Here is a 14292-nt window from a genome sequence, read left to right on the forward strand (position 1 = left end):
TAGATTACCGACTAATAATTATGATAAAATTGGCACCTAATGCAACGGTTGTTGTATACAACGATATATGGAGAGTGTATCTATTGCAACGGCATTATTATTATTATTATTATTATTATTATTATTATTATTATTATTATTATTATTATTATTATTATTATTATTATTATTATTATTTTTTATTATTATTTTTTTTAATGGAACAGTAAAATAATATTATATGAGTTAGTTAAATTAGTTGTAAATTAAATCACTAATTATATATATTAGTCACTACAAATCTAAATATACTAACAAGCTAAGAGAAACAAAAATTCATTAAATTTATATACAATAATAATTATAATGCTAAATACGTACATTATAAAATATTACTTACTTGTTTTCGGTATGACACCCTACTAATAAACTAAAGTTATATAATTAATTTAATCGTCCAAAATACAAATTCCAACATATATATAAGCCAGTTTTTTCAAATCTTCACAACTTGAACTAATAGATAGGAGTCGCCAAAATATTTGCACCATTTGTTAGATGACTAGCTAGTCATGTAGTCACTATACTTCATCTCCATTTTGCTCACCATGCACCTACATGTAAAAAAGAATAAAATAATATAACTAAACAATAGAAAATAATGTGACTAAATAATTTAACTAGATAGTATAATAGAACCGAACTAAGGAAACTCATAAAGCACAACAAAATTGTAGTATTCATAAAGCACAACAATAAAAATAATACAACTATAGCTTTTGACATATTATTATAAGAAAGTGGTGTAATGAATCAAGAGCACAAACCCACCATTGGGTTCAAAAATGGACAATTTCTGTCCAGAAACTATGCAAAAATCCTCTGTTTTAATTTTCTTGGTACTATCATTAATAATGAGCTTTCATAACTCAAAATCAGCAAAATCTGAGGTTTTTGCATAACTGAACTAAGTTTAGGGATTAACCTTCCTTTTCTAGTTGTAAAAAAAAAAAAAAAAAAAAAAAAAAACCTTACTTTTGGTGAAACACAAAATACCCTTCATTGGGCTGATAGAGCCAAGGATATTCGGAACAAGGTACTCACCTTTACTCTTCAATGCATCAAACTAGTTTAAACATTACTGCCTCTATTTTCTTTGCAATTAAGAGAGTGCTTGTACCTTCTAGGATATGAGAGTGTACATATAGTCTAATAAAACGATATATATACTCTATATGAGCATCATGAATCAGAATATGCAAGAGAAATTTAGCATATGTCCTGATTGGTTCTGTATGATTTACAGGGATATGAAACGAATGAAGAGCTGGTACAATCTAATGCTGGTCAGGCTAAACTGCTACTCGAAGTACAGAAGGAAAACCGGGAACTTCGAGTACAACTAGCAAGGCAACAACAGAAGCTATTAAGTGTTCAAGCTCACTCCTTAGCTGCTAATGCCTCACCAACTCCTCCTTCTGTTAGGTCTATTCTTACTCCTCCATCCAACAAGCAAAGGTCAAGGACTCCATTGCGAACAACACCAGAACCAAACAGAAAGAAGGAATCTGAAGAAGTTGTAAGGGAACTACAGTTGGTGGTGAAAACATTAGAGGGAGAGATGGAAAGATTGAAGAGAGATCATGCATTGCAACTAAAGAAAAAGGATGAAAAATTAGGGAGTTAACTGCGAAATTATCCAAAGGGGTGAGGCCGAGAGATGAAGGATTGAAAAGCATAGTCACTAGATCAAGCTTAAGGTCAAAGGAAGCAAACACATAAGTAAAAACTTCTAGTCATAGGCTTTTGTCTCCTGCACCAGCGGCGAAGAAAATGAGTTTTTGGGACATAACAACAGCTAATAGTCCTTCAGTCACTACCGTGAATGGAAGAAAAACAAGAAGCCATGTTAATGATGATCCTACTGCTCAACCTTCCATGCTTCTTCAGGTATTGTTATTCAAATCTCCTAAAGAATAGTATAAGAAATTATGTAGCTTAGAACAGAATTCTCAACATACACAAGCAAATCTGTTCTAACTTGTAGAAAACAACCACCTACATTCAACTTTTCTGGTTGTAAAAATCAAACGAGGGGAAAACTAAACTAAGTTTAGGGATTAACCTTCCTTTTCTAGTTGTAAAAAAAAAAAAAAAAAAAAAAAAAAAAAAAAAAAAAAAAAAAAAAATCAGTAACAGAAACAGAAACATACATGAACAACAACAATATTTAGACAGAAACATACATGAACAACAACCATATTTCAGCAGTAAAGTGTACAACCATATAAGTGAAAAAAGGGGGCAAAAGTAAGGCAGACAAAACCAACCAAAAGCAGTAAAGGAATAAAGCAAAAGTGTGCATCAGAAAAATACATGAACAACAACAATATTTCAGCAGTAGCTACGGCAGAATCAGGTCAATAGCATAAACTAAATTTAGACAGAAGCAACAGAAAATAATTTATGTTACCTGATTAATTGTAGCCCCAGATTTAGAAGATTGCCTATTTTGGTCAACGAGAAGATGTGGCGCACTACATGCATCCTTTGGAGCCGATGGAATCGAAAAATCAGGAATGACAAGATTAATCCCGGGGTTAGCATCCTGAAGTTGAGTCAAAATTGCAGTTGTTACGCTTGGTGCAAGTTGTTGTACTAATTGAGATTGCATATTTTCTAAGAATTCCGCCAGGAATATGAAATCTGAATTTTTTTCTTTTTTCTTCAAATCTGACTTTTTCACACCTTTTCCTTGTAGGCGTACACGGCTTTTACGCTTAGGTTCTGGAATCACTTCGGAGTAAGGGTCCTTAGAGTCACTACCATCTTCATGTTGGGAAGACTCCAAAGCATCCATTTTAGCCTATATTAGGAAAATAATATATATAAAGCCACGTGCTTATTATTTATCAAAACAAAACAAATATAACATAGATCTAACATGCATGTTAACTCACAATATTCTCTGCTATTTTTTCTTGGTTGGTAAGGTATGTCCTTCTCACTGTTCTCTTCCTTGACTCCTTATAGACCCTTGCTTGAGAAGGTTCTTGCTTATCGGGATCTTGTTGTTTCTGTGAAACATTATACATAAAATTGAAGTGATTTCAAATAATTAAAGGACAGGGATGAAAGCTTCATGTAGTACATGTAATTATTGTAAATTAATGATTATAAAGATAATAACAGTGTCAAAAAATGAGATGAATTATTTTACCAACTCATGGCGTAAAATTGCGTAAGAGTTATGGCCCATAGTGTGCATGTCATCTAAAATTAGGCGATTGTCTTTGTTGATCTTACTGATTTCCTATGTGATAACACAATAAAGATTTAAAAATTTTGAACCACGTAAATAAATCATAAAAAAGTAAATTCAAATAGGCTATTAAGGTCATGAAACTATGTCAATATTGCACAACACATTTCAAAACCATATACATAATACCTCGGCCTCTTTAGAATGCCAATATTGCAAAAGCTCTCTAAATTGAGGTTCTGAAATTGTGTCTGGCTTATGAAACCATCTTAAAGCATCAGTGGGATATGCATAGAAGTAGTTCTTCTTAGTCAAGCATTTATGAGCTTTCCAGCTTCCATTGATAGCTTGCATCACCCATTCTCTTCCAGCTTCAGGAACCATATACTTTTCCTACACAAATCATGAATATATAATTATTTATGGTCTAGTAACAAAATAAGAAACATTTTTTTAAAATGAAATCCAATAAACTTAAGCTAAAGAATTATATTACTACATACTTGGACATACTCCTACATTTTGTCAAGTGTGGGTAGACATGGAAACTTAATGTAATTTAATGGTGCAAGTTCAGAATCCCTTGCCACAGTACCCAAGAATTGCTTGAACTCCTAAACAATTTCACGTGTAGGTCCAATTGGTTGGCCCGGTGAGTTTAAAACAATAACTTCACGCTCTTCTCTTGTTCGTGCGTGTACCTTGGGTAGCATTGTTGGACCTCGATGCCTTTTGCTTTTAGGAGCTTTTTCAGGTTCTAAATCAGGAGGTTCTTGGACAGAATTTGTGTGGCAAGACAAGAAAAGAATCAGTATGAGTGATAAACCTCAATAAATAGTGGATGGATGGGTGATAAAGCCTAGGCAACAACAACAACAAAGAACAACAACAACAAAGAACAACAACAACAAAACCTCAATAAATAGAAGACAAACATATCAGCTTTAACAACAAAACAAAACAAATTTTCTGAGATAACTCGATCAAAATACTAAGGCAGCTAATTAATAAGGCAACTCCTTGATTGTGCTTGCAAGGAGCCAAGGACTAAGTAGCAAGTTGCAGAATTCTTAAGGGTGTCTAATATCAGGACCATTTGTGTAATTTCCTAACTGATATTATAGGACTGCTAAGTAGAAATGATTTGCCAGTAGCCTTTTAGTTTGTTGGTAGTCCAGATAATAGAAATATTCGACTGTGTTTATTACTTGGTTTTCTGTTTTTGTGCTTGATTATTTTCGTTTTATTTCAATATGTATGACTTCTTTTGCTGCTGTTGAATTATACCCATTTTATTTTACTTTTGTTCATTCGATCTCCAATTCTTTTGGGGTTTTAAGTATTCTATCTTTAATTTTTCTCTTCATTCTATTGGATGAGATCTGAGCTTCCTCTCTCACTTTACAGTTTATAATTTAAAGCTTTAGTTGTTGTCTTCAACCTTAATTGTAATTGCTGGTTAGGTTTAGGATATGCTCATAATGTGCAGATTGAGTATGGTCTATACACTTTTAAGCTGGCTTAAGCTTCTGTGGTTTGTATATAATGAAAGAGTGGATGGATGGGATGATCCTCGTCTGCCAATTATCCAAGGGATGGTGTGTACAGGTCTTTTAAGATTGAGGCACTGTTATGGATTGGTTCAATGGGGTCAACACCACTGGTCAGCCACCACTTTTGGTATACTCGAGACGCGCAAAAGGAAGTCAACAAGAGTCAAGAGAAGCAAAGGAAGCAAGAAACAATTGACATGAGACAAAAGCAATTAAGAGGAATTAGGGAAGGAAAACAGTCAGCTCTAACCTTGTTCATTATTGGTTTGTCTATTTTAGTTAATTAAGTTCACATGTATCCTGTAAGCTTTGAGTATTAGTAGGAAAAGGTAGTCTTTAGGAAGATCATCCAGAAATTTGAGAGAAAACACTAGAGAGAGTTGTAGCCTAAAGCTACTATGAGATTCATAACCTCAAGTTATGCTTATCCTTGTAAACCAACCGTTGATTAATAAAAAATACTCAAGCATTCAGCCTTAATTACAATTAATTGTCGTAAAATACAAGTAGCTCAAATTAATACATAACAGGCACTAACCTAATTCATACAGTTAGAGATAAAGGGTTATCTAAGCCAATTTTTCTTTTCCCAATTCCTGATGGGAGGCAGCGTAATGTTGTGCAGCACGTACTTCAGACTTGGGTAGGTATTTATGATATATAGATTCCTAAATGCTTTGTACAGCTGAGTGTGAACAGCCTAGGCTAGCAAATAACTAAATTAGATCACAAAAAAAAATAAGCAAGCAATAGAGCACTTGAACAGCAGCAGACCAACAAACAGCAAAGCCTAGGCAACAACAACAACAAAGAACAACAATAACAAAACCTCAATAAATAGAAGACAAACATATCAGCTTGCACACCAAAACAAAAAAAAAATTCTGAGATAACTCGATCAAAATACTAAGGCAGCTAATTAATAAGGCAGCTACTGGCAGAATCCAAAGATCAAAATACTGACAGGTCAGCTAATTATTAAGGCAGCTACTGGCAGAATCCAACTCACAATGTACTCCAATATTTCATAAATCTTAAAATAAATTTATACCTTTTTAGTAAACAAATCCAGATATAATAAGAGAAAAACAATTCACCAGACTTTAGCATGTTAACAAAAGCTAAAATAAATAATACTACGTAAAATGATTGCAAATACCTTGCATTCCTTCACTTCCAAACTGAAATTGAACTTCATTTTGTAATCCTTTATCACCCTCATATTCATTACCAACATCATCATCATTCTCATTTAGTGCATCCACTTCATCATTCTCACTTAGTACATCAGCATCACCATTGGTATTCTCATTAAATGCAGCGCCATTATTCATTGCTTTTCTTGTCAGAGAATTATTCAAAGATTGAGTACCTGATACAAACCCATCATTATTTTCTTTTTGCCTTTTCCAGAACTCAAGGTACGCTGACATAGAACCAGGAGAACAGAACACTCGTTTTGTTCCCTTCTTTTCTGAGATAACTTGCTGCTTCTTTTGGATGTGTTGATCTTTAACACTAGCAACCTCAATTGAGTAAGTGTTCTGAACTTCATCAATTGCATGCTTCTTATGGCTATTCACTTCCACAACATTAGCCATAGTTTTAGGGCGAAATGATGACTTCTTTACTTGCTTTGAAACCTATAAAAAAAAGGCAATTATAGCATTACTAATTGCATGTAAACCGTGAAAAACAATATAAAACAGTGTGTATAAATGACAAAATAGAAGTGAATACCTGCTTACTAGCTTTTCTTTTTCCAGAAGTGACATTGTCACCTTCCATAATGTCATCAGTTTCAACCTCATTTTCACCATCGTATTCCGACGTAGAGTCATCATCTTCATTTTCTGGTATACGTTTTTGCCTTGCACTTGGACAAATTAAGGCTTTTGTTTTTTCTTCCAGTATCTTATTAGCTACAGATGCTGATCCTCGGGCTTCCATTCTCTCTGCATTGAATTTCAGTTTTTGAAGCCGTTGCAACTCATATTCAGTTAGCTGACTTTGGGAAGTAGGAACTTTGGGTCTACTCGGTTTCATCTGGAAAAAAAAATGGAAGTATGTTAGTTATGTATGTAAATATAATTAATTGAAATAAATTGCCATGTAAATATAATAAACTGAAATAAATTACAATGTAAAAAAAATGGAAGTATGTTAATTATGTATGTAAAATAACATTTAGTGAAGTATTAAAATAATGTATGTCAATACCATCTGAAAACTCTCTAGGAGGGATTTGAACAGCATAATGCCAACCTTCTCTATTCAAATCTTCCACATAAAACACATGATGTGCTTGAGTTGCTAAGATAAAAGGTTCTTCTTTAGAAACGGTCTTATTCATATTAACCGTAATAAGCTCATCATCATCCTTCTCTGAGTGAAACCATTGACATCTAAATAAGACAACACTGAAATGACCATGATAAGATATCTCAATGATTTCAGTTATTGAACCATAATAATTAACATTTCCCACAACAGGATTTTGATCTTTGGAGCTTGCAAAGCTATGTGTAATGGCTGTTAGAGTGACGCCACTATTTTGAGTTACACGGTTTGCATCTCGCTTCATGGTATGAAATCTATAGCCGTTGACCGAGTATCCTGTGTACTTTTTGGCAACGTGAGAGGGACCTTTTGATAACCACAAAATATGGTCCGGGATATTATCATGGCCATCTTTAAGAATCAAATCAACTTTCTCCCTAAACCAATCCATGAAATCCTTGTTGTGGTCTTGAGCACTATTCCATTTTCTTTTCCTTTTAGCACTTACACAAATCTTGTGCTCACTGTAAAAAAAAATATTTCTCTTACTAACGCACTAGAGTTAGAATAAAGACATTTTATAAAAAAATATAAATAAACCTAAATTTTGATTACAAATCTTACCTTATATATTTCTCAACTTCCTCACAATGACAATTGAACAAGACATAACGATGTGCTTGTGCCCATGTATTGCGATCAATTATGTTTCCACGATTTTTTTTCTTTGAGGTCCTTCCTTTTCCTTTGATAGGATGTCCTACCTTAGGGAAAAATGATTTTGAGGTACCACACTCATTAACTTCAGGTGTGGCTTTGCTTGATCGTTTCAAAAATCTAGCTATGAAAGCAACACATTCTTTAGCTTGGTTTCCTTCTGCCATTGAGCCTTCTGGACGAGCCTTGTTTCGAACATCTTGTTTCATTTCATGAAGATTCCTCTCAATCCCATACATACACCTTGAACTCACAGGTCCACCCAACTTAATTTGGTCAACCAAATGTATGGGTAAATGTTCCATTATATAAAAAAAAAGCAGGTGGAAAAATCCTCTCAAGTAGGCATAGAGTTTCAACTATCTCAGATTGCAATTTTTCAAGATCTCGGGGATCAATAGTTTTACTCCATATACCTTTGAAAAAAGCAGAAAGTCTTATCAAAGGACTAGCAACATCTTTGGGTAATGTTGTCTTCACAGCAATTGGAAGAAGATAATTCATCATAAAATGAGCATCATGACTTTTGTAGCCTGCTATTTCCCTTTCTCCAACTTGCACACAACGACTAAGGTTGGAAGCATAACCTTGAGGAAGCTTAGCATTTTTTATAACCTGGCAGAACTTACGCTTTTGCTCCAATGACATCCAAAAGCGAGATCTTGGAAATTCTTCACTACCATCTTCAAATTCAATTGGTTGAAGCTCTGGCATCAAATTAAGTTCTACCAAATCTCGACGAGCACTCACATTATCCTTGGTCTTCGGAGAAATGTCTAATAATGTCCCAATGATATTATCAAAGAAATTTTTCTCAATATGCATTACATCAAGATTATGGCGATTAGAGCAATGCTTCCAATATGGTAACTCAAAAAATATGGGTATCTTTCTCCACGGATTCGGATCATCCACATCACGCCTTGGTTTCTTTTGCTTCTTTCCAAATGCATTTGGAAAATCACGCAACATATTCTCAATATCAATTCCATTCAATGGAATAGGTTGACATCTTTCCTCAAGTTTTCCATCAAAATTCCTCTTATCATGACGCCAAGGGTGAGATGGATCCAAAAATCTACGATTTGCCCTATACACAGTCTTACCACTACAAGGCAACCACTCGGAATCTGTTTCATAATGACATTCAGGGCATGCCAAGTATCCTTTTGTGCTCCACCCAGATAACATTGCATAACCCGGAAAATCACTCACGGTAGTCATCAATGCTACATGCATGTCAAACCTTTGATTAGTCGAAGCATCATAAGTTTCCAACCCAAACTCCCAAAAATCCTTCAAGTCCTTGATAAGTGGCTGCAAATATATGTCAATGTCATTGCCAGGGGAAGACGGCCCGGGAATTAGTAAGGCTAGCATAAAAAACTCAGGCTTCATAATCATCCAAGGAGGCAAGTTATAATTAATCAACATAACTGGCCATGTACTATGGACAATGCTCATTGAATTGAATGGGCTAAATCCATCTGTGGCTAACCCAAGCCTCACATTGCGTGGGTCATCAGCAAACTTTGGGTATAAAGAATCAAATTCCTTCCAAGCTTGACCATCAACAGGATGATGTAAGAGATGATCATTTTCACGCCCATCAGCATGCCAAGTCATGTATTTTGCCGTCTCTTGACACAAAAATAGTCGTTGAAGCCTTTTCTTGATTGGAAAGTACCTAAGAATCTTTTGAGGAATCCTATAGGTTTTTCCATTTTCATTTTGTATGTCATTCTCTGTGTCATTTGATTTCCATCTTGGCGTCTCACAAACATGGCAGCTTGTTGCATTTTCATGCTCTTCCCAATATATCATGCAATCATTTGGGCACGCATCAATCTTAGTGTAATCCAACCCCAACACTTTCAGAACACTTTTTGCTTCATTAAAAGAAGCTGGCAGTTTCGCTTCAGGTAACACCTCCCTTATAAGCTCCAATATATCTCCAAAAGCAACATTAGTTAGCTTATGATCACACTTCAAAATAAAAAGATGGATCATGAAGGAAAGTTTTGAATGATTTTTACAACCAGGGAACAATTCTTCCTGGCCCTCTTCAACTAACTTGAAAAACTTTTTTGCCTCGTCATTTGGCCCATTTCTAAAAGCATCACGTGCATCATGCAACAATTCTACTATGTCATCATTAAAATCATTTGGGGTTGACCCTTCTTCGTTATCCAAAACAGTTTGTTCCCTTTCAAAGTGGATCCCTAACTCTGATAACTTATCCGTTCGTGGAACAAAACCATTACAAATAAGGTGATCTCTCACAACACCTTCATGACGCCAAAAACGATAATGACAACTTTCACAAGGACAACAAATTTGATTTCCTTGAGACTTAGAAGCAAAAGCCTTTTGTACATATTCATCTACTCCCCGTTCATATTCATCACTCCATTTGGCAAACATCCACCACTCTTTAGTTCCACTATCCATACCTTATGGTAAGAATAAAGAGGGTTATTTTACTTAATTTTTACAATAAAAACATTTAACCAATTTACTAAGAGTTAAGAGAGTCACTGACAGAAACCTTTCATTATTAGAAACTGACAGAAACCTTTCATCATCAGAAACTGACAGAAACCTTTCATTATCAGAAACTGACAGAAACCTTAACCAGCAACTGACAAAAACCTTTCATTATCAAAACAGCAACAAACAAAGTACCTAAGAATCCTTCATGTACATGATCAATTCAAAAGTCCAAAAGAAATTGATACCTTTCATTATTCAGCAATATATATTAGACAGATTTGTATCCTCAATAATAAAAAATAAGTGGCTTTATTTTGAAATCAGAATATCTAATTCAGATCATAGATGAAGTAAACTAAAAATGCATAAAATGTAGGATATTAAGCCCATAATATTTTCAAGATCAGAAACATATATAAACTAATACAAAGGACTCAGTTCAGATCAGAAAGTAGAATTGAAGTACATAAATCGAGTCAATGGTTGTTTCAAGATAATTTATGCTATAAGAATTGGATATAGGAGTAGCTACATGGCATCCTATTTATCAAATGTTGAAAGTTATTAGTCATTATTGATCATAGATGAAGTAATTTTTTTCATGTTGTTTGTGTAGGTTCGTGTTGATGTTAGTGCTGGAAACCCTGAAAAAGTCCAGGCTGCATTGACGGAAACCAGAAGAGGGTTGTCAGAGATGGCTTTGGAGCCCTTAAGAGAGGAATACTATTATGACTCTATGAGGTAAGCCATGAACTAGTCTTTTTTATCACAGAGTATCATTCTATCCAACAGTGGATCAACAGTGAATCTCACACAATTGGTCTTATGGTTGGCTTCATGTTGTTAGTTGTTTTCGTGATGCCCAAACTAATGGAAAACATGGGTAATTTTTCTGAACTCTTAAATTAGTTAACTCTATTCTTGCTTACATAGAATTGCATCTATTTGTGAATTAAAAATTTAATATTTAATTTATCAAAATCAAGCAGCACACCCCAAATTTCGAGCACAACATACACCAGAAAATCACAGCATTTTTTCCCCATATAATTCGAGCAAAAACAACTACAAATTCAACCAAACATAACCCAAAAATGTATAGCATTTTCACAGTAAAATTTTAGAAAAAATAAACCTGAAATTCAAACTCAAAGATAAAGAACATTCCATATTCCATGGCCTCAAATACAAATTCCCAAAGACAGTAATATGTGAATTAAAAATTTAAAATTTAATTTATCAAAATCAAGCAGCACACCCCAAATTTCGAGCACAATATACACCAGAAAATCACAACAATTTTTCCCCATATAATTAGAGCAAAAACAACAACAAATTCAACCAAACATACCCCAAAAATGTATAGCATTTTCACAGTAAAATTTGAGAAAAAATAAACCTGAAATTCAAACTCAAATACAAATTCCCAAAGACAGCAATAAAAATTTAAAATTTATTTTATCAAAACGCAACAACAAAAATTTCAATTAAGAAATTTCTGAAATGAAGAATCAAATTTCTGAAATGAAGAATCGTTGTATACCTTGAACTCAAAGTCGAGATATCAGCAACAAGGACATGCAAGACGAAAATGGAACTTCTCCACTTGAATTACGCCGCCTCTTGAGCAACCAAACGTCACTTGAATTACACCACCTCTTGAGTTCCGCCTTCCTCTACTTCACTAAGTTTTCCTCTCAGAATTTTCAAGAAATTGTAAGTAATTTTTGAGTATTTTATGGCCTTAAAATCGGAGATTTGGGGAAAATTGAGAATTTAAAGTTTTTGGAATTGCTAATTAAAATAGCTTAATAGAATTGGGGGAAATGGAGGATTGGGGGAAATGGAGAATTCGAAGAGAAAAATGGAGAAATCAGAAAAATGGGGAAAGTATACGGATAGTACAGTAGAGAGAAAATAAGGGTTCAAAATATTTGGGCAAAAAAGTAGAGGGAAGATGAAATTTTCAGCGCGCCTCCTATACTATTTCCATTACTATAATCACAAACTGTTGCAATAGCTTTCCTTTTTGTTGAAATATCTAGGCTGATGCAACGGTTCATTAGAGCCGTGGTAATAGCTCTACTTCTCACAACATTAATACGCATTAGCCTACTCTATTGCAACGGCAATTAAAATACCATTGCATTAGCCTTTATTAGGCCGTGGCATTTGATAAAAAATGTAGTAGTGTCTTGGTCGTCGGGATGCATTAGGATTTGATTGTATCCGGAATAGGCGTCCATAAATGTTAGGGGTTCGTGATCGGCCGTCGCATCTACCATGGCGTCGATATGCGGCAATGGAAACGGATCTTTCGAGCATGCTTTATTAAGATCGGTGAGTCGATGCACACCCTCCACTTGCCGTTTTCTTGCTGACGACGACAACATTGGCGAGCCAATCTAGGTATTTGACTTCTCTTATCTTTCCGATTTCGATCAGCTGCTGCACTTCGTCGTTGATGATTTTATTTTGCTCTGGAGCAAACTTTCAACGCTTATGCTTTATGGGCTTGTGATTTGGATCAACGTTCAGCTTGTGAGAAATGATGCTTGGATCTATACCAATTATGTCTTCATCTGACCACGCGAAACAGTCTTTGTTCTCTCGAAGAAAGGCTAGGATGGCACTTTTGAGTCCAGGTGCTAGATTGGCTCCGACACAGATTGTTTGGACAGGGTTTTCTGGGTCTAATGGTATTTCGTCGATCTCGAGGTCGTTGGGATTGTCTGGTGTCGGGCCTTACTGTAATTGATATGCGGTTCTCATGGTAGGCTTAAGGGTTGTTTTGTAACAGTGTTTGGCTTCACGGGGTTCTCCTTTAATTTCTTAGATTCCCCATGGGGTAGGAAATTTAATTGATTGATGGTAGGTAGAAGGGTTGGCTTTTAGTCAGTGGATCCAAGGTCGGCCTAATATGGCATTATAGGCTGACAGGCAGTCGACGATGTTGAATTTGGTTTGGGGGTTGAGGCCTCCGACATAGGTCGGTAGGGTTATCTCTCCGAGAGTTGACATGCTTTCACCACTGAAACGACTAGAGTCGTTGACCTCCTGGTGACGTCCCTATCTTTCAGCCCTATATCTTCCATAGCTCTTCTGAACAGGACGTTTGCGGAGCTACCTCCGTGGACCAGCACCCTTCGAAGCAGACAATTCTCAACTAACAGAGAGATCAATAGAGAATCTTCATGTTCCCGATTGATGTTATTGACGTCGTCGTCGTCAAAAGTAATGGCCATTGATTCTAATTTTTTCTCCAGGGGATCTCTTAGTTCGTCCGGAGCATCTGCATTTTCTACCGACGACTTTGCAATCCTCTTTGCTACAGAATAAGTTAGTCCACAAATATCAAAACCACCAGTAATAACATTAACTACTACTATAGGTGCGGGCGGTTTTGGAGGCCCATTTGTCGTCTCTACTCTGGGATGACCGGCATCGCTGCTCTTCTTCTTCCCTAACAGGTGCTTGAGATTTCCCCTCTTCAGCTGGACGGCTACTTCTCGTCGCAGGGCATAGCAACCCTCTGTCTTATGGCCATGGTCGCTATGGAACTCGCACCATTTGCTCATGTCTTTTTCCGACTCTGGCTTGTTGCTCTTCATCGGCCAGCGCACTTTGTTCCCCAAGGGCTCCAATTCTTTCACCACAGCTACGATGTTCACGTCGAACCCATACTCTGATATCTCGGGGTATTGCGGGGCGTCAAGGATTTGTTCTACCAGCACAACATTAAATGAGAGTGATCTACCTGATGCCTCATAGGGCTGATGTCACCACGACCTCCTTTGTTTGCTCGGGGCTTTGCAGTCGGACGAGCCTCTGACACTTGGGTAGGAGCTGCGATTGGTGATGTCCTCGTCGAAACGCATCTGGGCCACGACTCTCGTCCCGACTTCTTCAAACGTCGAACAGGGGTATTTGACCATGTCCTTGTACAAATCTGAATCTGTATGCAGTCCGTAGAGGAAGGCTTCGATGGCAGTTCTGTTGTTGACATTC

The 14292-nt window shown here is 35.9% G+C and overlaps 2 protein-coding genes across 2 annotated transcripts; both read right to left on the reverse strand.

The window, feature by feature from the left end:
* Positions 1 to 471: 471 nt before the first annotated feature.
* On the reverse strand, positions 472 to 2839 carry LOC145556016 (uncharacterized). The gene is made up of 2 exons (XM_081617708.1): positions 2453 to 2839; positions 472 to 593 (listed from the first exon to the last, which is right to left on the reverse strand). Exons 1-2 carry the CDS (start codon positions 2837 to 2839, stop codon positions 561 to 563), a joined length of 420 nt encoding a protein of 139 aa, XP_081473834.1. The 3' UTR covers positions 472 to 560.
* Positions 2840 to 8067: 5228 nt separating this feature from the next.
* Positions 8068 to 10242, reverse strand: LOC145642922 (uncharacterized). Its single transcript, XM_081694077.1, has one exon. It carries the CDS (start codon positions 10240 to 10242, stop codon positions 8068 to 8070), a length of 2175 nt encoding a protein of 724 aa, XP_081550203.1.
* Positions 10243 to 14292: the final 4050 nt, after the last annotated feature.

The sequence above is a fragment of the Chenopodium album genome, chromosome 8 (assembly GCF_948465745.1).
Source record: "Chenopodium album chromosome 8, dcCheAlbu1.1, whole genome shotgun sequence".
NCBI lineage: Eukaryota > Viridiplantae > Streptophyta > Magnoliopsida > Caryophyllales > Amaranthaceae > Chenopodium > Chenopodium album.

Coding starts and splice junctions, on each gene's coding strand:
- LOC145556016 (XM_081617708.1), bottom strand. CDS start 2,839: ATGGATGCTTTGGAGTCTTCCCAACATGAAGATGGTAGTGACTCTAAG. Junction 594..2,452: donor CTGGGGCTACAATTAATCAG/GTAACATAAATT, acceptor TTTTACATGTAG/GTGCATGGTGAGCAAAATGG.
- LOC145642922 (XM_081694077.1), bottom strand. CDS start 10,242: ATGGATAGTGGAACTAAAGAGTGGTGGATGTTTGCCAAATGGAGTGAT.